Source organism: Somniosus microcephalus, chromosome 1, assembly GCF_052327205.1.
Source record: "Somniosus microcephalus isolate GS21.2 chromosome 1, FLI_Smic_1.0, whole genome shotgun sequence".
NCBI lineage: Eukaryota > Metazoa > Chordata > Chondrichthyes > Squaliformes > Somniosidae > Somniosus > Somniosus microcephalus.
The window spans coordinates 439127188-439151710 of record NC_140987.1 but is presented as its reverse complement, the minus strand read 5'-3'; the positions used below and the strand labels follow the sequence as shown (position 1 = coordinate 439151710).

The window sequence follows — 24523 nt, the reverse complement described above, 5'->3', positions numbered from 1 at the left end:
AAAGGCATTTGACAAGGTGCCACACAAAAGATTATTGCTTAAGATAAAAAATCACGGGATTGGGGGTAATATTCTGGCATGGATAGAGGATTGGCTATCTAACAGAAGGCAGAGAGTTGGGATAAATGGTTCATTCTCAGACTGGCAATCAGTAACTAGTGGTGAAGATCCGCAGGGGTCAGTGCTGGGTCCCCAACTCTTTACAATCTATATTAACGATTTGGAGGAGGGGACCGAGTGTAACATATCAAAGTTTGCAGATGATACTAAGATGGGGGGGAAAGTAGTGAGTGAGGAGGACATAAAAAACCTGCAAGGGGACATAGACAGGCTAAGTAAGTGGGCAGAGATTTGGCAGATGGAATACAATACTGGAAAGTGTGAGGTTATGCACTTTGGCAGGAAAAATCGTAGAGCAAGTTATTATCTTAATGGCAAGAAACTGGAAAGTACTGAAGTACAAAGGGATCTGGGGGTCCTGGTGCACGAAACTCAAAAGGTTAGTATGCAGGTGCAGCAAGTGATTAAGAAGGCCAATGGAATGTTGGCTTTCATTGCTAGGGGGATAGAATATAAAAATAGGGAGGTATTGCTTCAGTTGTACAAGGTATTGGTGAGACCGCACCTGGAATACTGCGTACAGTTTTGGTGTCCATACTTAAGAAAGGAGGTTGCTTTTGTGACTGGAAGCCTGTGTCCAGTGGGGTACCTCAGGGATCGGTGCTGGGTCCCTTGTTGTTTGTGATCTACATAAATGATTTGGATGAGAATGTAAAAGGTATGATCAGTAAGTTCGCAGATGACACGAAAATTGGTGGGGTGGTAAATTGCGAGGAGGAAAGCCTCAGGCTACAGGACGATATAAACGGGTTGGTCAGATGGGCGGAAAAGTGGCAAATGGAATTTAACCCTGAAAAGTGCGAGGTGATGCATTTTGGACTTACAAATAAGGCAAGGGAATACACAATGAGTGGTAGGACCCTAGGAAGTACAGAGGGTCAGAGGGACCTTGGTGTACATGTACATAGATCCCTGAAGGCAGCGGAACAGGTAGATAAGGTGGTTAAAAAGGCATATGGGATACTTGCCTTCATTAGCCGAGGCATAGAATATAAGAGCAGGGAGGTTATGATGGAGCTGTACAAAACGCTGGTGAGGCCACAGCTGGAGTACTGTGTGCAGTTCTGGTCGCCTCACTATAGGAAGGATGTGATTGCTTTGGAGAGGGTGCAGAGAAGATTCACCAGGATGTTACCTGGGATGGAGCGCCTCAGCTATGAAGAGAGGCTGGACAGGCTGGGGTTGTTTTCCTTGGAGCAAAGAAGGCTGAGGGGGGACCTGATTGAGGTGTACAAAATGATGAGGGGCATAGATAGGGTAGATAAAGAGGAACTTTTCCCCTTAGTAGGGGGGTCAATAACACGGGGGCATAGATTCAGGGTAAGGGGCAGGAGATTTAGAGGGGATATGAGGAGGAACTTCTTCACCCAGAGGGTGGTTGGAATGTGGAACTCAATGCCTGAAAGGGTGGTAGAGGCAGGAACCCTCACAACATTCAAGAAGCATTTGGATGAGCACTTGAAATGCCATTGCATACAAGGCTACGGACCAAATGCTGGAAAATGGGATTAGACTGGACAGGGATGGATGGGCGGCGCAGACACGATGGGCCGAAGGGCCTCTTTCTGTGCTGTAAAACTCTATGACTATATGACTATGACTATACTTGCTCTCGAGTCAGTACAAAGAAGGTTCACTCGGTTAATCCCGGGGATGAGGGGATGGACATATGAGGAGAGGTTGAGTAGATTGGGACTCTACTCATTGGAGTTCAGAAAAATGAGAGGCGATCTTATTGAAACATATAAGATTGTGAAAGGGTTGGATCGGGTGGATGCGGGGAGGATGTTCCCGATGATGGGTGAAACTAGAACTAGGGGGCATAGTCTTAGAATAAGGGGCTGCTCTTTCAAAACTGAGATGAGGAGGAACTACTTCACTCAGAGGGTAGTAGGTCCATGGAATATGCTGCCCCAAAAAGCTGTAGAAGCTACATCATTACATAAATTTAAAACAGAAATAGACAGTTTCCTAGAAGTAAAGGGAATTAAGGGTTACGGGGAGTGGGCAGGAATTTGGACATCAGTCTAGGTTCGGATCGGTCATGGCCCTGTGGGTAGCGGAGCGGGCCCAGGGGCTGTGTAGCCTGATCCTGCTCCTATTTCGTGTGTCTAATTCTGTTAGATGCAGGAGATGGTTCTGTGATAGTGGATTGGCAGTTAGGATCAGATCAGCCATGATCTTATTGAATGGCGGAGCAGGCTCGAGGGGCCGATTGGCCTACTCCTGCTCCTATATCTTATGTTCTTATGTTAGTTTGCCACAGCTAAAAGGAAAGAACAAACTAAACAATAATGAGACTTCATGGGTGAATAAAGCCATAAGGGAACAATTGGGGGTAAGGAAAGAGACATACATTAAATACATAGACAGCAGGGGAGTGCATGATAAGGGAGAATACAAAAAGATTAGGAGAGAAGCCAAAAAATCAATTAGGGAGGCAAAGAGGAATTATGAAATTAAATTATCAAGGAACATAAAACAAAATAGTAAAATATTTTATAGGCACATCAATAAAAAAAGGAAGGTTGGGATGGGAATAAGGCCATTAAGGGATAGATAGGATAATACTACACGTAACTATAGAGAGACGACAGAAATATTAAATAATTATTTTACTTCAGTATTTACCAGGGAGATAGAACAGATGGACATGACATTGGATGATGAGATTAGTAATGAGATAAGTGCATTTAAAATTTTTAAAAAGGGGATATGTTAAATAAACTAATCAAACTCAGAGGATAAAACCCCTGGTCCGGATGGATTGCATATGCATATGCATATTTACTAATTTGTTAGAAAAAGGTGTAGTGCCAGAGGACTGGCGGATAGCTAACGTAATACTGATATTTAAGAAGGGGGATAGAACATGTCCAGGGAACTAGAGACCAGTCAGCTTATCAGTGGTAGAAAAAATAATGGAATCCCTACTAAAGGAGAAAATAGAACATCTAGAAACCAAAAATACAATAATGAATAGTCAGCATGGATTTCAAAAGGGAAAGTCTTGCTTGACCAAACTTATTGAATTTTTTGAAGCGGTAACAGAGAGTAGACAAGGGTAATGCAGTAGATGTGATTTATCTGGATTTTCAAAAGGCCTTCGATAAGGTACCCCATAATAGACTGATGAACAAGGTCAGAGAATGCGGAGTTAGGGGACAAGTAGCAGAATGGGTAGCTGGCTGGCTTCAGGACAGAAAGCAGAGAGTGGGAGTGAAGGGTAGCTATTCACAGTGGCAGAAGGTGGGTAGTGGTGTTCCACAAGGATCAGTGCCGGGACCACTGCTGTTCACAATTTACATTAACGATTTAGACTTTGGAATCAAAAACACAATTTCTAAATTTGCAGATGACACCAAATTTTGGCGGGGGGGGAAGATAGTCAATACTGAGGAGGACTGCAACAAATTACAGGAGGACATTAATAAACTTGCAGAATGGGCAAATAATTGGCAAATGAAGTTCAACACAGATAAATGTGAGGTATTACATTTTGGTAGGAAGAATAGGGAGGTCACTTATCACTTGGAGGGTGCGAGTCTAGGTGGGGTAGAGGAACAAAGGGATCTCGGAGTACAAATACACAAATCACTAAAAGTTGCGACACAGGTTAACAAGGCCATAAAAAAAGCAAACCAAGCTCTAGGGTTTATTTCTAGAGGTATAGAATTGAAAAGTAGGGAAGTTATGCTAAACCTGTATCGAACCTTGGTTAGATCACACTTAGCGTACTGCGTACAGTTCTGGTCGCCATATTATAAAAAGGATATAGAGGCACTGGAGAGGGCAGAGAGAAGATTTGCAAGGATGATACCAGAAATGTGAGGGTATACATATCAGGAAAGGGTGAACAGGCTGGGTCTCTTTTCTCTTGAAAAAAGGTGGAGATGTGACTTAATAGAGGTCTTAAAAATTATGAAAGGTTTTGATAGAGTGGATGCAGAGAGAATGTTTCCACTTGTGGGGAAGAGCATAACTAGAGGCCATCAATATAAGATAGTCACCAAGAAATCCAATAGGGAATTCAGAAGAAACTTCTTTACCCAAAGAGTGGTGAGAATGTGGAGCTCGCTACCACAGGGAGTGGTTGAAGCGAATAGTATAGGTGCATTTATGGGGAGGCTAGATGAGCATATGAGGCAGAAGGGAATAGAGGGTTATGCTGATAGATTAAGTTGAGGAAAGACGGGAGGAGGCTCGAGTGGAGCATAAACGCCGGCATGGACTGGTTGGGCCGAATGGCCTGTTTCTGTGCCGTATATCCTATGTAATCCTAGACTGCACATTTACCAGTCCAGCACATTAAAAAAAATCTATTTTCAACTCCAAGCGCACAGATGTTGGATGAACATAGTCCCAGGAGATACAAACCAGATTGCTGAAACTGCATGCTGTTGTTTTTCTTGTATCCTGTTCTCTATTCATTTTTAAACTGACTCTTAGGATGCATTTATTTGTAACTTTAAAAAAACATGTGAAAGGAGGTGAGCCATTTCTCTCCAGCGTCTACCACTAAAACCGAGTGAAATTATTTACAATCATCTGCAGCCAATTAAGGACACACTGCTTCCAGCTGAAATGAACAGAAGGCAGTCTCTGCAATACTGGTATGGCAATTTCACTAGTCCTTTAAAGATGCATCGTACACAGCAAGAACCATTGAGCATTGCTATTGCTCTTTAGAGTCTCATTTTAAACCGTCACAAAGCGAGTATACGGCAACTTTGCTAAACATAAGGCAAGTCTCCTCCTGCATGCTTCCTTTAAGACGGTTTGATTTTTTGATATTTGGACAGTGGCTATCCTAGTGTTGAGACTGTAATGCTGCTTTTGCCATTAACAGAAGCCAAAACAGCAGTTTCGAGAGCTGCAAGATGGGTGATCAACCAGAGGTAAAGAGGCACTGCTCCACTAATTTTCATTATTTACAGTCCTAAAAAAAAAAAAACGTCGTTGAAGTGCTTTCGCTCCTTCTAAATTTAGGTTAAATATTTTGTGGCACAATGCTGGCTGTACTAAAACCGTGCCCCGAATAAGAACATAAGAAATAGGAGCAGGAGTAGGCCAATCGGCCCCTCGAGCCTGCTCCGCCATTCAATAAGATTATGGCTGATCTGATCCTAACCGCCAATCTACTATCACAGAACCATCTCCTGAATCTAACAGAATTAGACACCCGAAATAGGAGCAGGATCAGGCTACACGGCCCCTGGGCCCGCTTCGCTACCCACAGGGCCATGACCGATCCGAACCTAGGCTCATGTCCAAATTCCTGCCCGCTCCCCGTAACCCTTAATTTCCTTTACTTCTTGGAAACTGTCTATTTCTGTTTTAAATTTATGTAATGATGTAGCTTCTACAGCTTTTTGGGGCAGCATATTCCATGGACCTACCACCCTCTGAGTGAAGTAGTTCCTCCTCATCTCAGTTTTGAAAGAGCAGCCCCTTATTCTAAGACTATGCCCCCTAGTTCTAGTTTCACCCATCATCGGGAACATCCTCCCCGCATCCACCCGATCCAACCCCTTCACAATCTTATATGTTTCAATATGATCGCCTCTCATTCTTCTGAACTCCAATGAGTAGAGTCCCAATCTACTCAACCTCTCCTCATATGTCCATCCCCTCATCCCCGGGATTAACCGAGTGAACCTTCTTTGTACTGACTCGAGAGCAAGTATGTCTTTTCTTAAGTATGGACACCAAAACTGTATGTAGTATTCCAGGTGCGGTCTCACCAATACCTTGTACAACTGAAGCAATACCTCCCTATTTTTATATTCTATCCCCCTAGCAATGAAAGCCAACATTCCATTGGCCTTCTTAATCACTTGCTGCACCTGCATACTAACCTTTTGAGTTTCGTGCACCAGGACCCCCAGATCCCTTTGTACTTCAGTACTTTCCAGTTTCTTGCCATTAAGATAATAACTTGCTCTACGATTTTTCCTGCCAAAGTGCATAACCTCACACTTTCCAGTATTGTATTCCATCTGCCAAATCTCTGCCCACTTACTTAGCCTGTCTATGTCCCCTTGCAGGTTTTTTATGTCCTCCTCACTCACTACTTTCCCTCCCATCTTAGTATCATCTGCAAACTTTGATATGTTACACTCGGTCCCCTCCTCCAAATCGTTAATATAGATTGTAAAGAGTTGGGGACCCAGCACTGACCCCTGCGGAACACCACTAGTTACTGATTGCCAGTCCGAGAATGAACCATTTATCCCAACTCTCTGCCTTCTGTTAGATAGCCAATCCTCTATCCATGCCAGAATATTACCCCCAATCCCGTGATTTTTTATCTTAAGCAATAATCTTTTGTGTGGCACCTTGTCAAATGCCTTTTGGAAGTCTAAATACACTACGTCCACTGGTTCCCCTTTATCCACCCTATATGTTACTTCCTCAAAGAACTCCAGCAAATTTGTCAAACATGACCTCCCCTTCATAAAACCATGCTGACTTTGTCCTATTAAATTATGATTATCCAAATGTCCTGTTACTGTCTCCTTAATAATGGACTCCAAAATTTTACCTACCACAGATGTTAGGCTAACCGGTCTATCGTTTCCAGCCTTCTGTCTACTGCCCTTTTTAAATAAGGGTGTTACATTAGTAGTTTTCCAGTCTGCCGCGACCTTTGCCGAGTCCAGGGAGTTTTGGAAAATTATTACCAATGCATCCACAATCCCTACTGCCACTTCCCTTAAGACCCTAGGATGTAAGCCATCAGGTCCAGGTGATTTATCCGCCTTGAGTCCCATTATTTTACCGAGTATTTACAGGGAGGCTGGGGGTGGCGGGGGGTGTTGTATTGGCCGGGAAATACGGGTAATGCAGAGGTACTGCCACATCATTTGAATTATTTTCCTCCGTTTCCCGGCCGTGCAGCCAGCCCAGCTATCGGACGGGAAATCCTACGCTGGAAGGCCACAGCTGTGGAGCGGAGAGGAGGGAGAGGCGATGGGGAGGATCGCTGGTTGTGGGGCTTCGGATCGCGGGGAGGGAGTCGGGTTAGCTTGGGCAGCTGGTAGGAGGCACTGCTGCTCCCCCTGTCCCACAAGTAGTGCTGGAAAGGCACTTACCTGCAGGATCCCGCCTCCCTTTAGCCCTGTGAAACCTGGCTCGCAACCGTTAAATCTCAATGGCTCCTAAAATCTGAGGCACGCAGCCACACTAACATTTAAATAACTGACCCCATCTCTCGAGAGCAGGTTAGCCACTTGCCCCCCAACCTGTCTGTTAAAACAGGAAGTGGGCATGACAGGTTGGGCGGTTAAGATCCAAGCCCACCCCCCTATGTGTTCAATCTCGGTAAGGTCAATTCAGAAACATTTTTGCACAAAATATAAAAGTAATTATGTGTACTTTTTGATGGGCTAGTCTTTAGTATTCCTCACCCCACCAGAAGAAATTACACTACAATACAACTTACTTGCCCTGAAGAAGAATTTCCCCCCTCAATTGCCACCATTCAGCCATTCCAATGCTACATTGAGTATTGTGTGCAGTTTTGGTCGCCTTATCTGAGGAAGGATGTTCTTGCCATGGAGGGAGTGCAGCGAAGATTCACCAGACTGATACCTGGGATGGCAGGAATGACGTTTGAGGAGAGATTGGGTCGATTGGGCTTATACTCCCTGGAGTTTAGAAGAATGAGAGGGGATCTCATTGAAACTTATAAAATTCTAACAGGACTAGACAAACTAGATGCAGAAAGGATGTTCCTGATGGTCGGGGAGTCCAAAACCAGGGGTCACAGTCTAAGGATAAGGGGTAAGCCATTTAGGACAGAGATGAGGAGGAATTTCTTCACCCAGAGAGTGGTGAACCTGTGGAATTCTCTACCACAGAAGGCAGTTGAGGCCAATTCATTAAATATATTCAAGAAGGAGTTGGATATATTTCTTAAGGCTAAAGGGATCAAGGGATATGGGGAGAAGGCAGGGACAGGGTACTGAATTTGGATGATCAGCCATGATCTCATTGAATGGCGGAGCAGGCTCGAGGGGCCGAATGGCCTACTCCTGCTCCTATCTTCTATGTTTCTGTGTTTCTATACTCACTTGACATCCACACAAACACACACCTATAGCAGGACTGGCAGGGACCCTGCAAATTCTTCCCCTTCCGAGCCTGGGCACGGTTTTGCCAAGTGTAGTGCTCCTGCCGTCACCCTAAGATTGGCTGGCTCAACACACACCAGGGATCCAATCTGCACGGCTGATGACCATACAGTGCATTTACCCATTGAGCCAACAGGGGGAGCTCTACATGCATTTCATTCGATCAAGGCGATTATGCTTCATCAACCCAATCTTGCATTCAGTTCAGCATTTTGCTGCATCAACAATTCAAGTTCCCTTCAACTTTCCTGTTATATTTTGCATCTTTCCCATATTTTTATATTTGGTATGCAAGAGGGTGTAGCCAAAAGCAATTGGAGCAAGGGCACGAGTCTCAGAAAATTTGATTCTGCTTGCTGCTAGCAGTTAAGACTTGGAGGAATCATGCAGAAATTTTCCCAAGCCCACTATATATCCCAAAAATCCTGGTGGTTAACACTGCCTTTGAATATGTGCATAAAGCTCATCAGATGTCAGTGACAAACAACACTGGTAGGTGGTGCTCAGAGATTACTGCTTTGAGGGCCATTTTTAACATCCAAGTGTAAACAAACACTAAAGCCCATAATAGTTTTCCCCATTAGAAGAGCCTTACTTTGCAAGTAATTTCCAATCCATAAGAATTTTCACCTCTGCTCGATTGGCCACCTATCTTTTCAACTCGACTGATCACCCCCAGAGGGATGTCAAGGGTCATCACAGGATCCTGTGTAAAAGCAAAAAAAAAGTATATAATGGCACAAATTTTCAACACATTCAGTTGCATCACTTGCCTCAAGTTAACCTTAGCACCTGACAGCAAAAATTACACTAAAACCTTTCAGTAATTAATTACTCGTGATTGAAAGACTGTGTTAGACTTTTTCATAGATATTAAACATCTGCCAAAGTGTGTGTACATTTCTAATCACAATAAAACAGTTGAGAAGTATAAGTCATGAAATATGCCTTTACTCACTGTATCCCATATTAAATTATCCATTAACCTACTGAAAACCTGTTTCTGCATCAAAATAAAAATCAGTATTTTTAAAGATTTCCAAAAACAGTAAAAATTGAGACATGATTCTGTGCATTTCTTTAATTCTATTTTATGCATTCATCTTCACCAATGTCGACATAGTTTTAAACAGGTTACATTAAAGTAATCTCCGAATCTTAGAAAGCTTTCAGCATTCAACGGAGCGAGAATTTGGCAGCGCAAGGAAGTTCTTTGCTTTGAGACTTGTGAGCAAAGATAGGAGCAGAGGGAGTTGCAGCTTCCTATCTTGCACATTCCAGAGTACGGTTTGTTTGCTGTGGGGTTTTTTTCCCCTGTGTTATGTCTCGTCAAACAACTGCATCAACAGAATTTTAAAAGGGAGGCGCGACCATCTCCAGTGCAAGGGATGCACCATGTACACTTTGAAAGTAACCCTGGTTAGGAAGGGTGTTGAGGGGAGATACTGTGGTACTTTTACATGCATTAAGTGTATTAAAATTGCTTCTCTTGTACCGGAGAGTTGATGCCTGAAAAAACAAATATAATGTTGACATCTCAGCTACCTGCATTTAAAACCCTCTCCCTGATAATGTAATTGCTGGGAATTTCTTGAGTATGAAGAAGCTAAGATGCAGGATTAATTGTCTACTGAACCAGGGTGCCTGAAACATGCATTTGGGCCAGCCCAGATGATGCCCTGAGCTTGCTCACTTCCACCCCAGCACAAATTTCCCAAGCCTTTTCACATTCGCTACAACCACTAGGATGACATGTCTGGTCCTGGTCATATTTGCCTTCTTCTGTGCCCCATTATGGGTAGCACGGTGGCATAGTGGTTAGCACTGTTGCCTCACAGCGCCAGAGACCCGGGTTCGAATCCGGCCTCGGGTGACTGTCTGTGTGGAGTTTGCACATTCTCCCCGTGTTTGCGTGGGTTTCCTCCGGGTGCTCCGGTTTCCTCCCACAGTCCAAAGATGTGCGGGTTAGGTTGATTGGCTATGATAAATTGACCCTTAGTGTTAGGGGGATTAAATACGTGGGGTTATGGGATAGGGTGGGATATGTGTCGGTGCAGGCTCGATGGGCCGAAATGGCCTCTATCTGCACTGTGGGGTTTCTGTGATTCTGTGATTCTTTCTGTGAAACGTAACAGAAGAATTCAGATAATATATCACAAACCACAAGAACACAATTTAACTGAACACCATTCTACTTTGTTGTTTGGAGTTCTATATTCTGCTATTGCCATCCAAGTCTGAGCGTTTAAGTTTGCTTATAGTGGGATGAACGTGAATTATTTTTAAATATATATCTCTATCGAGAGAGAAAGAGAAAAAAATATAATTTTTTTGAGAGCAGCAAAGCCTTTTGGACTACAGCAACTCAGATGTAATCTAGAAAAACAGAAGCCAGGTGTCTCCCTTTAAGCTCTTAATATTCCAGACTGGATAAACATGTTAAGAGAAATGTGACCGAGCCAAAAATCCTTAAAGTGGGAGGTTAAATTAATTCATGAAGTTAAGAGATAGCACTGCTCAGTGCAATATCACTTATATATTATTTTTTTTAAAAGATACTCGCAAATAGAAGCCTCATCGAAGCCTTACTATCATTTAAAGAATTTAGGCTGACCGTTCAGGGCCAGTCATACCAAAACCACAGAATCGCACACATATTAAAAAGGCAACACAAACTCTTGAAATGCAACAAAAAAAAAATCAATGAGGATACCAGCTGCAAGTCTGTCACAATTAGAATTTTTTTTTTTTTAAACATGCATTTATATAGCACCTCTCACGTGATCAGTATATCCCGAAGTAGTTCATAGCCTATAAGCTACGTTCTGACGAAAGGTCACTGACCTGAAACGTTAACTCGGTTTCTCTCGCTACAGATGCTGCCTGACCTGCTGAGTATTTCCAGCATTTTGTTTTTATTTAAGTTGCTTTTTAAGTGTAGTCACTGTTTTCCTGTAGGTAAAACCGCTTCTGAAATTAGCTTTTAGAAAACAGGAAATCAAATGTGCTATCACTGTGGTTAAGATTCTGTGACTGAAGATTCTTAAAAACAACCTGACTACACAAGTGTATTTCTGCTGTAATGTACAAATGGTATTTATGTGAATGAGTTTCAACTTAAGCCCTGATCAAATGCGACTCCTCAAATTGCTCAGTGAGTTTACCCAGTGGTCAGCTGAGCCATAGACCAGGCTGGTCCCATATCTGTGCCATGTTACCTGATCTCAATGTGGTCGCAATACAGCATTAGCAATTGGCCTTGGCTTTGCTTAATTAGAGGGGCAGAAACTGGTTCAGTCCCTGCTCACGATCATTACCTAGTGACTGGTGGTGGAAGTGCATGTCAGGTGAGGCCGAGAAGGAGCTCGACTGCGATGCCCCTGTGATCAAATAGCCCGCTGACACTCTTGGTTGTGGCTCACGCATGAATGATGGTCAATTGGGCAAAATACCAAGAGAACAACTGATACCCCAGCAAGAAGTTAACAGGAGAGGACAGGAGAAAGATGTCGAGATGTGTGCCAGCTTTTGATGCATTTGTATGGTGTAAGCATAGAGTTCTTTCAGCACCATTTTAGAACTGGGGATTTGTTTCTGCATTAGCCATGCAAGGAGGTTTGTCCTGCTATTCATGCAGCTTTGCACATTAAAATGGCAGGGGGTTGGGAACCTGAGCAGGGGGACAGAGGAAAGGGAAACAAGGATAAAAACAAAAGATAGGAAGGAGAAAAACAAAAAAGTGGCAGTCAGAGAAATCAACGGTTTAAATCAAACGTGGCCACAGTAATTGATAATTCTAATAGGTCTAAGAGCGTTAAAAAAACAAGCCTGAAGGCTTTGTGTCTTAATGCGAGGAGCATTCGTAATAAGGTGGATGAATTGGCTGCGCAAATAGAGGTAAACGAATATGATTTGGTTGGGATTACAGAAACGTGGCTCAAGGATGGCCAAGGCTGGGAACTCAACATCCAGGGGTATTTGATATTCAGGAAAGATAGGCAAAAAGGAAAGGGAGGTGGGGTAGCATTGCTGGTTAAAGAAGGGATTAACACAATTGTAAGGAAGGATATTAGCTCTGATGATGTGGAATCTGTATGGGTAGAATTGAGAAATACTAAGGGGCAGAAAACGTTAGTGGGAGTGGTATATAGACCTCCAAACAGCAAGGCGGAGGTTGGGGGTGGCATTAAAAGGGAAATTAAAGAAGTGTGCAATAAGGGCACAGCAGTCATCATGGGTGACTTTAATCTACATATAGATTGGGCTAACCAAATTAGTAACAATACTGTGGAGGAGGAATTCCTGGAGTGTTTACAGGATGGTTTCCTGGACCAATATGTCGAGGAACCAACCAGAGATCAGGCCATCTTAGACTGGGTATTATGCAACGAGAAAGGATTAATTAGCAATCTTGTTGTACGAGGCCCGATGGAGAATGAAGTCGTTGACTCAGAGACTAGGGTCCTAAATTTAAATAAAGGAAACTACGATGGTCTGAGGAGCGAGTTGGGTAGGATTGATTAGGGAATGTCACTCAAAGGGTTGACGGTGGATAGGCAATGGCAAACATTCAAAGACTGAATGGATGAACTACAGAATTTGTTCATCCCAGTTTGGCATAAAAATAAAACAAAAAAGGTGACTTAACCGTGGCTAACAAGGGAAATTAAAGATAGTATAAGATCCAAGGAGAGGACATATAAATTGGCCAGAAAAAGCAATAATCCTGAGGATTCAACAAAGGAGAAAAAAGGGATTAATTAAGAAGGGGAAAACAGAATATGGGAGTAAGCTGGCAGGGAACATAAAAACTGACTGTAAAAGCTTTTATCGATATGTGAAGAGAAAAAGATTGGTGAAGTCAAGCGTAGGTCCCTTGCAGTCAGAATCAGGGGAACTTATATTGGGGAACAAAGAAATGGCAGACCAACTAAATACATATTTTGGTTCTGTCTTCACAAAGGAGGACACAAATAACCTCCCAGAGATGCCAGGGAACATAGGGTCTGATGAAAGGGTGGAACTGAAAGAAATCAGTATTTATAGGGAAATGGTGGTAGGAAAATTGATGGGACTGAAGGCCAATAAATCCCCAGGGCCTGATAATCTACATCCTAGGGTACTTAAGGAAGTGGCCCTAGAAATAGTAGATGCATTGCTGGTCATCTTCCAGACCTCGATAGACTCTGGAACAGTACCCATGGATTGGAGGGTAGCTAATGTTATCCCACTATTCAAAAAAGGTGGTAGAGAAAAAGCGGGGAATTATAGACCGGTAAGCCTGACATCGGTGGTGGGGAAAATGCTAGAGTCCATTATAAAAGATGTAATAACAGAGCACTTGGAAAGCAGTGACAGGATCGGACAAAGTCAACATGGATTTACAAAAAGTAAATCGTGCTTGACTAATCTACTGGAATTTTTTGAGGATGTAACTGGTAAAATAGATAAGGGAGAACCGGTGGATGTGGTGTATTTGGACTTTCAAAAGGCTTTCGATAAGGTCCCGCATAAGAGATTAGCGTGCAAAATTAAGGCACATGGGATTGGGGGCAAGGTATTGACTTGGATAGAGAACTGGTTGGCGGATAGAAAGCAAAGAGTTGGAATAAACGGGTTGTTTTCCGAGTGGCAGGCAGCGACTAGTGGGGTACCGCAAGGATCGGTCCTAGGACCCCAGCTGTTCACAATATATATTAATGATCTGGACGAGGGAATTGGATGTAATATCTCCAAAATTTGCAGACGACACAAAGCTGGGTGGGAGGGTAAGCTGTGAGGAGGATGTCGGGAAACTCCAGTACGATTTGGACAGGTTGGGTGATTGGGCAGAAACATGGCAAATGCACTATAATGTGGATAAATGTGAGGTTATCCACTTTGGTGGCAAAAACAGGAAGGCAGATTATTTGAATGGCAATAGATTGGGAGAAGGGGAAGTGCAAAGAGACCTGGGTGTCCTTGTGCACCAGTCGCTGAAGGTAAGCATGCAGGTGCAGCAGGCGGTTAAGAAGGCAAATGGTATGTTGGCCTTCGTAGCAAGAGGGTTCGAGTACAGGAACAAGGATGTCTTGCTACAGTTGTACAGGGCCTTGGTGAGACCGCACCTCGAGTATTGTGTGCAGTTTTGGTCACCTTACCTGAGGAAGGACGTTCTTGCCATGGAGGGAGTGCAGCGAAGATTCACCAGGCTGATACCTGGGATGGCAGGAATGACGTATGAGGAGAGATTGTGTCGATTGGGCTTATACTCACTGGAGTTTAGAAGATTCAGAGGGGATCTCATCGAAACCTATAAAATTCTGTCAGGTCTGGACAGACTAGATGCAGGAAGGATGTTTCTGATGGCCGGGGAGTCCAGAACCAGGGGTCATAGTCTAAGGATAAGGGGTAAGCCATTTAGGACTGAAATGAGGAGGAATTTCTTCACCCAGAGAGTGGTGAACCTGTGGAATTCTCTGCCAAAGAAGGCAGTTGAGGCCAACTTATTAAATATATTCAAGAAGGAGTTGGATATATTTCTTAAGGCTAAAGGGATCAAGGGATATGGGGAGAAAGCAGGGACAGGGTACTGAATTTGGATGATCAGCCATGATTGCATTGAATGGCGGAGCAGGCTCGAGGGGCCGAATGGCCTACTCCTGCTCCTATCTTCTATGTTTCTATTACAACATTCCAGATGTGGATGCTCTCAGGCAGCATGGGATTATTCAGGGAGTAAGGAATTCTGCTCAGAATGGAATTATTCCATGATCAGGGAATTCTCGTAAATATCTTTAAATTCTTGTGACTATAGTAAAAATGTTGATGTTACTTTGGCTTGTAGTTTACCACAAAACAAAAAAATAATGCAACTAAATGCCAGAAAACATAATCACTTAGTTTGGAAAAAAAAAAATCTTACTGGACTAAAATGTTTCTTGCACAGGATGCATGTTTCAGCTATTGTGGTTTGCTATTCAAGTTTATAACATTCCAGAACAAGGACCAAGTCTCAATACTGCCGAAGTTTACACTTGCATAACATTTACAATACCTTGAATACCCCGGTTTAAACCACAAGGAATTAAACAGTACTTTTGTCTATAGTATAGTAACAAAGTACTGTAGTAAGCTTTTAAGAAAGAAAATACTATACATGTGTTTTGTCTCACTTCTAAACCAGTCTGTTAAACCCAGAAAAGGAAACAGCACAAACAATGATTTCTTCCCAAAGTAGCAGCGATTAGTGGCTTATTTAACTGAACCAAAAGCTTACCATAGACTTTTCTTAATTAGAAATTATTATTAGCCATATGCATATTAAAGCTAGAACACTTTTACAGCTTTAGATGCCCTTTAAAATTCGAGATTTGTTTATCCACTGGCTCAGGGATGTAGAGCAAAGCCTATACATGCCAGGAAGGCCGTGGATTAAATCTCTGGCTTATTCTCAGTTTGTCAACCTTAACCAGGGTGGTGTTATATAGACATTCTAATTGGCCTCAGCATCCCATGCTGGCAAGGGAGGGGGAGGGAAATCATCTGGGATTCCCCTGCTGATTCTCTGACAGTTTCCTCTCGTAGAAAGGTGCACGTGGACATTGTTATAAATCTCATCATTCATCAAGAAACTACTCGTGAAATAACACTGGACGGCCAGCTGGTGGCGCCGTCCAAGGAGTATAAATACTCGGGCATCAGCCCCAGCTTGCCAGGGACATTTTGTAAGACAAGGAACGAGTGAAGTACAACTAGACCTCCATGTTCTGAAACAAGTTGATTATACTCAAACCAAGTGCGTCGTGAGTTTTATTACGTCAGACATCAGGTGAAAACACTGGGCTTGGCCACGATACCCCTTCCCATGTTCAAAAGGCTACCAACTATCTAGGTTCACACAAAGGATGGGTGCTTGGGCAAGTTTCCAAAGTGCGGCCTTACTCCAGACAGAACGTCCACCTTCAGAAAACGAGGCGAGAAGTCGGAATAAAATAAAAAATGACAGATGAGAACAAAATCAAGTACAACACATTCTCAAATAAGTCCAAATTACTCTTGGGCAGCAGAATATAACAGAGCATTAAACAGAGCCCTAATTTTACAAAGGTGCGCGTGGGGGGAGCCTAGACATGTGCCAGCTTTTGGTGTATTCACATGGCGTAAGCATAGAGTTCTTTTAGCATTTTAGAAGCATAGGCAGTGGGTCCAATTTAAAATACTTGGAATTTTATTTTTCCTCCGTTTCCCCCCCTCCAGTTAGTGAAATGTTCCTACATTATAAACTACATCAGCACTCAGTGCAAACAGGGTGTTACAGTCTGCAAACAATTAATCTTGCGTAAAACTTATTGAAGTGCACAAATACTACCGAAAATGCATATCAAGCACTATCTAGAGTGCTGAATGCTCAAACCAGTAGGTACTGAAGTGCTAATTTTAATCAGACTAACAACTTTTTCCTAACCCTTCCAGCATCACTGATGAGATAACTGGTACCAGCAGGCCCTAACTCTGTGCCACTAACTTGGGTTTTTTGGGACACTAGAGGCATTTGAAAATCATGTACAAAGTTTAACCCCTTCTTGTAATGGAGCAACCAGGTCAAACTTTTTTTTTTAAATGGAACATGTAAACTACAGGAAACGCTTTGTATCCGGCACCGACGGGACCGGCGTGTTGCCGGTTGATCAAAAATTCCAGATGACGGAGAGGGTTATCTAACGAGGCTATTTTTAAACAAAGAAAAATTAAAAAATCAAGAAATGTGCAGTATACAGTAATTGGGTACTCACCTACAGAATGTTGTGTTAAATGGATGGTGGAAGATGCTTGATTAAGTACAGTACTGCCAGTTGAGGGTAATGCAATGCAATGACTACCAGCAGCGTGGGAGACACACAGTACCCCTGTAAAATGGCGGATCAGAAGAGACTACCGGCAGCACGGGAGAGTCAGACTCCTGTTACAGGGGGATTGAGGTGTTCCAACTTCTGACAGTGCGGGAGAGTCAGACTCCTGTTATTGAGGTGTTCCAACTTCCGACAGCGTCAAGAAGCCGAGTACTGGCAGTTTGGAGAACTACCCCCACTGACTGACTCGGCCACCGCGGGAGACTCGGACTCGGCAACATTGCCGGTTATTGAGGTGTTGTTTTCGGAGTGAGAATTTTGCCGGTTAATAGAGAATTCTGGATATTTAGGTGCCGTTTAAACGAGAGTTTCCTGTAACTAGCTAAAGAAAGTTTCAACCTACTTTTTAGCCAATCAGAAACCGATTTCACTTTAGGTGGTTCGAGGCTTGCTGGAGGCAGCAGACAGACAAGTAAAAATAAATGAAAGTTTTTTTTAAGTGTAAAAGTATTATAGATGAGAAATAATAGAAAAAGAAAAGACAAAATGGAGAACAGGGAAAGTGATAGAATAGCTGTAATAATAAAAAATAAATCCTAAATAAAAACATTTCTACGTGTTTGTTGGATAATACTGCATTGACATTAGTTAATGGCCTCGCCCCTTCCTATCTCTGTAATCTCCTTCAGCCCCACAACCACCGCGATATCAGTGCTCCTTTAATTCTGCCCTCTTGAACATACCTGATTATAATCACTCAACCACTGGTGCATTGGTGGCCGTGCCTTCTGCTGCCTGGGCCCTAAGCTCTGGAATTCCCTGCGTAAACTTCTCAGCCTCGCTACCTCTGTTTCCTCCTTTAAGACGCTGCTTAAAACCTACCTCTTTGACCAAGCTTTTGGTCACCTGCCCTCATTTATCCTTGTGGCTCGGTGTCAAATTGTGTGTCTTAAAATACTCCTGCGCCGCGCCTTGGGACGTTTTACTATGTTTAAGACACTAGATAAATACAAGTTGTTGTTGTCAGTAGAATTTCTGTAATGCTACACAATATTTACCTGTGTGCAAATCAACAACAAAGTGGCCAATTCGGGGAGTACACAATCTCCTGGAACTAGTGACTGCTAAGGGTTAATAATTAAAGAAAAGCAATAAAGGACGTTATTAGGATTGTAAAAGTTCACCTCAAGATTTATGCAGAAGTTGGACATCAATGCTCCATAGTTTATAGTATATAGTTTACAAATATCATGGCAAAAGACTGGAACATTTCAGCGGAATTGAAAAAGAAAGTCTGATTTCTCACTAGGTATTACTGCCATGTCTCATTTACTTGAATTCAGATGGTTTTATGATAGGTTTTTGTTTTCAGTTCAAATTCCTGGGTGTATTCATTACGGAGGACTTAACGTGGTCCAATCACATCGATGTCCTAACGAAGGCGGCATGCCAACGCCTGTTCTTCCGCAGGAGACTGAAGAAATTTGGAATGGCCCCCCAGATTCTCACCAACTTCTATCGGTGCACCATCGAGAGTATCCTGTCCAGCTGCATCACTACCTGGTATGGCAACTGCACCGCCACAGACCGCAAGGCTCTACAGGTGGTGGTGAAAGCTGCACAACATACTAAAGGAATTAAACTACCTGCTGTGCAGGATATCTACCCCGAGAAGTGCCGGAGGAAGGCCCTGAGAATCATCAAAGACGCGAGCCACCCCAGCCACAACCTCTTCGTCCTGCTCCCGTCCGGTAAGAGATACCGAAGCATACAGTCTTGTACCAGCAGGTTTCGAAACAGCTTCTACCCCCAGGCCATAAGACTCATGAACGTATAATTTATTATTTATTACTGTTGTTTTATTTATTATTACTGTATTTCTATTAGTATTTTATCATTGTTATGCCATATTTATTCCAATGTTGGGAGGACTCGTAAAAATCAACATTTCATTGTGCAGTACACACGTCTGTTGCATATATGACAAATAAAAATGGAATTGAATTGAATTGAATGAGCATCATTTCAACAATACTGCATGTAGCAAAGACTGAATGAATTCAGTCATCCATTAGTGAAGAGCTGATCAAAGACTTTCTAGCTTGACCAAGTCCATCCCAGTTTCTAGATAAATTATACACAGGGCAGTCAGCATAGTCCCAGTTTTCACTCATCATTCAAATATTACCCAATCAAATCAATCCATGTTAAAAAGGCCAAGTTTTCATAACATCTACAAAGAAACCGGGTAGATTTTCTAAGCAAATAATCTCATTAGTCTTTGGAGCTTTTGAAACTGAAAACCTGCGTCCACTTTTTCCACTCACTTCCGCCACATTGACAACAGTTTAGCATTAATAACACATTGGCATTTTTACCAAACAAATCGGATCTAAACAGCCCTAGTTATGCTTCATAGCAGCACCCAGAGGTCAACGGCAAGTCTACTGTGAAGTGTAATGTTACAAGAAAATATATCACATTGTTCAAATGTCAAGCTGTAGAATGGAATGTTGCGCTGGGGCAGAATCTCTACCTGAAGTCTACTGCATTGGACTGTTTTTTTTCCCTCCGCCCACACAAAAAAGAAAAATTGCTACTGTTATGTTCGTGATTCTGAGAGTATGCTGTTTTTCAGTAACCACACGGGTGCTGTAACTTAACGATAAACAGGTATTTACTGGAGGAGGGTAGTTTCAAGACTGGGGGTACAGAGACATGCGCAAGGCTTATATACAGGTGTGGTCACTGCCGGTACTACAGTATACAGGAGCTGTAAAAGTAGTTCTGTCTTAAAGGCACATACACTACAGCTACCATAGCAGCAAGGGCTTGGTTTAGAGATAAAGTTAAGGACAGAGTTCATGGAGTCAAGATTTGGCTTCAGGATTACAGTTGGACTAATTGTTAGAGACATCTCTCAGAGAGCTGCTATTAGTTTTATTAATTTGATAGAAACAAGGAGATCCATACTGCCCACCGTGACACAGTGAGTGATATTCAGTACTACCATGTCTGTGCACGTACACTGCCAGACCCACCAAAGCATCGCCTGTCGACCTACATCAATCTCGTACCAGTTAGTGAGTACAACAGGTGCACGAATACATGTTACGACAAGCGATTCTGAAGCACTGTGTCGGCTGTAAGTGTTTGATAGTCAACGTAACAAATCCACCGAGAGACCGCCAATATGGGTACGCGTTGCTCCTGCCAGCATAGCAAAGAGCAACACAATCTGCACTTGATTGTTTTAGCATCCAAGTATTCACTGGATAGCAACACCTTAATCTTGGAACCAGGAACCTCCATTTGAATTCAAATATCCATTAAGCCAAGTGTATGCAAAACCATATAAGAAAATCAGATTTTCATAAACTTACTGCCAAGTTCAGTTGCAAGAGTATCGCCATATGCTACAATCAGCGGCTCTCTTGGGAAAGGCACCAAAGATCCCTGCCTGACCACCACAGATCACATAAGATGATCCTCAAAACATGTAAGGCTGTCGAAGTACAACTGTGGAGCTGACAATGTGCCGGTGCATATCTCCAGAAAATACAATATGAACAAAATGTGCAACTCAATTAATATGTAAACCAACACAAAAAACTGTTTTTATTAAAAAGTGAGACACAGTTCTTGCACTCAAGCCCACAATTAGAACTAGTTTTTAAATAGGACAGGAAGTCTGAGACTATTAAAAAAAACTTAAGCAGTGAAGCGTTAAGCGGCGAGGAAACAAGGCAAGAAACAGTTGTGATCAGTTTAATTTCCTTCTGTTGCGAGCATGAATGAACATTTTGTGGAACGATAACTTGCTTCAGATTATGAAATGCAAATGTTCTGCCTTCGCTGGTGCCTTCGTGACTAACTTAGCCAACAGTAACCCTTGCTTTCCTGCAGTTTTCAACTTTATGTCAGTGGCCCCACTCTTGACTGCGGGCAAGTGAATCCTCGCTGAAGAGTGTGCATTTGTGGATAATGATAGAATCAGTCTCAGTTGTGATTCTCCCCATCAGCCTGCCCACACTCGCGGTTTGAAACCAGTCATGGAGAATGGCGCCTTGGGCAACCCAGTGGTGAGCTGCCATTGCCCGTGTGAAGTTTACTTCAGCATCTTCAGAAGAGATGGGGAATAAAGAGGGGGGAAAGGAGGGGAGGAAAACTCTAAACAACAAGTAACCGACCAAATTCGGTTTTTTTCTAATTTCGTAGCTGAAGGCTGGAGCCCATATTGCTGAATGCTACCCAAGTTGAAAAGAATAGTGATGGGGGAAAGACAAGGGAAATCAAGTAGCAGTTATTAAATGTTCTGATTTTTTTTTAAACTTTGAATCACCCTCTCCCTTCACCCCACCACTGGCACCCATGCCTCAGCCCCACACTCTGGAATTCCGCCCCCCCCCCCCGCCGCCAAACTCCTCCACCTCCCTCTCCTCCTTAAAACCCTCCTCTCTGACCAAGCTTTTAGTTACCCCTTCTAATATCTCATTTGGCTTGGCATCGTTTAAAAAAGATTACACCTCTGAAGCAGCAGGGAACAATTATCTACGTTAACGCTACCGTCAAATGCAAGCTGTTGCTGTTCGATTCCCAGTCTCTGCTGAGTCAGCTGATCTTAGCCAGGGTTCATCCTCCCGATTACTTCTAGTGACCCCGTTAGAAAGCGCCCGCCTGTGCATTGCATGCAAACAAGATTTAGCTTGGATGTGTTGCCTCCACAGTCAAATAGCTTTCCCAGGCTACTTGGGCAAATTATTTTAGAACTGCAGGGACCACTGGAATCCAATTAAACATGTGCCTGAGCCTACAGGAAAGGTGAAAAACTGGGGGGTGAGGGGGGCAGGAAGAAATAGAACCTCCCCATATATGGGTGCAGCATTCAAGTCAGGATTCACAACGTGTTGAGTTGTTGAGGGGAGAAGAAGCCTTTGGCATTAAATAGAAGTCCCAGCTTCTTGGAAGTAGTCAAGGAGAAGGAGATTTCTATGTAAACTATGGGGAACTGGTGACACCAGAGAACGTCAGCGAGAATACAGCCAAAGCTAACAGGTCACAGCTGTTTAACATCAGGCACGAAGATATGGACTTTCATCGGTAACACTCGCCACAGTGGAATATAAAAACTAAAGACTTGCTACAATGCAAGAAAATAAAAATCAGAACTTACCAGTTCAACACTCTTAAAGTAAAGCCTGTAGTTTGTAATATACACCACTCCCTTTTTAGGCCCATTAAAGTGACAGATGTAGATCACATCCTTTTCTGTGAAGCAGGAAAAAAAAAATCACATTAGTCAGTAGAAGCTAGCAACCACAAAAAAAGTACATGTCTATTGCGTATTTTTTTTTAACCCTGAATGTGTATTAGAATATATATTTTTTTAACAAATGATTAATGCACAGCTTGAAAGCTGTGGATGCAGTAGTTCTGATGAGGGAACATCCTTAAAAGGCAGAAGTTTAGTACTTAGATCTCAAAATTACGTTTATTAATTTATAAATACACAGTGAATAGAATGGAATATTTGCAGTCAAAATTACTGTCAATGCCGTCTTACCTTTACTTTTAACATCTTCGCCTGCTAATAGTGGTACTTCCTCGGTTTGTTGTGCCTGAAAAAGAAATGCCAGATTAATCTCTTAAATGATTTGGTGTACTGATTTTGTTTATGCTGCAGCGATTACTAAATGTAATTAGCTCTGGTCATTCTACACAATAAACACAGCTCATTACAGGCAAATCCTAGAACTTTACAAATGTCCAAATTCAATTCATCACTTCTGACAGGAACACATTGTTTTTGAAATCAGGAGTTGAATTTAATAATTTGTTTTCTCCCAAAATTCCATTACAATAAACATAAACACAGTGGCCTAGAAATTCATTGTAGCCACTTTTGGGGCGTTAAAGTCGGGCGGCCGCTAAAGTTTGCGCCCGCCGCCAAATCGAGGCCACTTCTGCGATATTCATTAGCTTCGCCCTAAGAGTTTGCTCGAGCGCTAAAACTGGCGCTGGACGCCTCTCTTTAGGCGCTAAGCCGGAGGTGCTGAGCGAGAGCGCCCAGGCCGGGCGCAGCGCAGGTGCGGCCATCTCGTGATCGACAGCAGACACCCTGGCGCCGGCCAGCTCTTAAGGGGGAAGGGTCGACTTTGTCTGCTGCCACGCCCTGGATAGTGGAGCCCTCCAGCTAGGCCTGAACACTGCTGCTGGACCCAAATAGCGCCTGAAGCCATGCAGAGGGCCCGTGAACGAGCGCAGCGCTTCTCAGAGCGTGATCTGAGTGTGCTGGTTGGTGTCGAGAAGAGGCACCATATTTTGTACCTGGACAATGGCAGGAGGGCGCCGCTCCGCGCCTACCGGAGAGCCTGGAGGCATGTCGCCAGCAAGGTGTCAGCCAACAGCGAGGTCCCCAGGACCGGTGTCCAATGCCGCAAAAAGTTTAATGACCTCACGCGGATTGTCAGGGTGAGTACCCTTTCCAGTGACCTCCTCATCTTTGCATGTGCACCTCACATTATGGGCAAAGGGACCTGAAAGCCCTAATGGCCAGCCCTCATCCAGCAGCTATGGAACAGGCATGAACATCAATTGCACATTCTGCACTTAACACACTGGCCAAGCTATTCCACCATGGGAGGCAGTGCACACAAGATCAGGGCGACACACTGTACTTAGAGGCCGTCCTTTCTCTTGCAGGCCTAGCTGGCTAATAATCGGAAGAGCCGGACTGCGACCGGGGGAGGCCGACCCCAGATCCAGCCGCTCACCGAGCTTCAACATCGCGTGGAGCGCATCATGGGTGCCCGGGTGATTGGCCCTGTTGCATGTGGAGATGCCGACCCTGTTCTGGGCACCAATGGTAAGGACATCCACGTTTGGACCTCTCTCGTCCCACTTGCGCATCAGATCTACATCCGTTGCCACTGTCCGACCAATGCGCTGAATGCCACCACTCATGCATCCCTCGCTGACGCCCTCTCCTCACTCTAAAGCTACTCTTGTGCCTTCCTGGTTTCAGATGGTGAGGAGGAGGTCCCTGAACTTGCCAGTGACAGCCCCTCAGAGGAGGAGCAAGAGGAAGGCGGCCCATCAGGGGAACCCTCAGCCGTGGCAACCCATGCCAATGTAGGGGACACGTCTTCCCTGGAGGGGAGCGTCGCGGAAGTGTCGGAAGGGAGGGGAGCTCATGGGACCTGCGGCCTGCAGAAATGCGGGAGGGGGGTGCCAGCTCGGCGACCTTCTCCCCAGAGAGGGGAAGGGTCGGAGGGGAGTCCAATTGCTGGGCCCAGCGGCCTCCAGCAACGCAGGAAGGGTCGGCCAGCTCGGCGGCCTTCTCCACAGAGGGAGAGTCCGGCCTCCAGTCCGGAGATGGTCTTGCCGAGGAGATGGAACGCCTCGAGGACTTGTCCGCGGACTCGGAGCGCCGGCACA

At 43.8% G+C, this 24523-nt stretch overlaps 1 protein-coding gene across 3 annotated transcripts in view; it reads right to left on the bottom strand.

Moving 5' to 3' along the window:
* Positions 1-24523, bottom strand: part of mtm1 (myotubularin 1) — a 151218-nt gene that overhangs the window by 91438 nt on the left and 35257 nt on the right. For all 3 annotated transcript variants that reach the window (XM_086001477.1, XM_086001471.1, XM_086001461.1), the window contains exons 3-5: positions 22650-22704; positions 22260-22354; positions 8851-8961 (exon numbers count right to left, since the gene is read on the bottom strand). In XM_086001477.1, coding sequence (XP_085857603.1) covers positions 8851-8961; positions 22260-22354; positions 22650-22704 — 261 coding nt within the window. The remainder of the gene's footprint in view (positions 1-8850; positions 8962-22259; positions 22355-22649; positions 22705-24523) is intronic.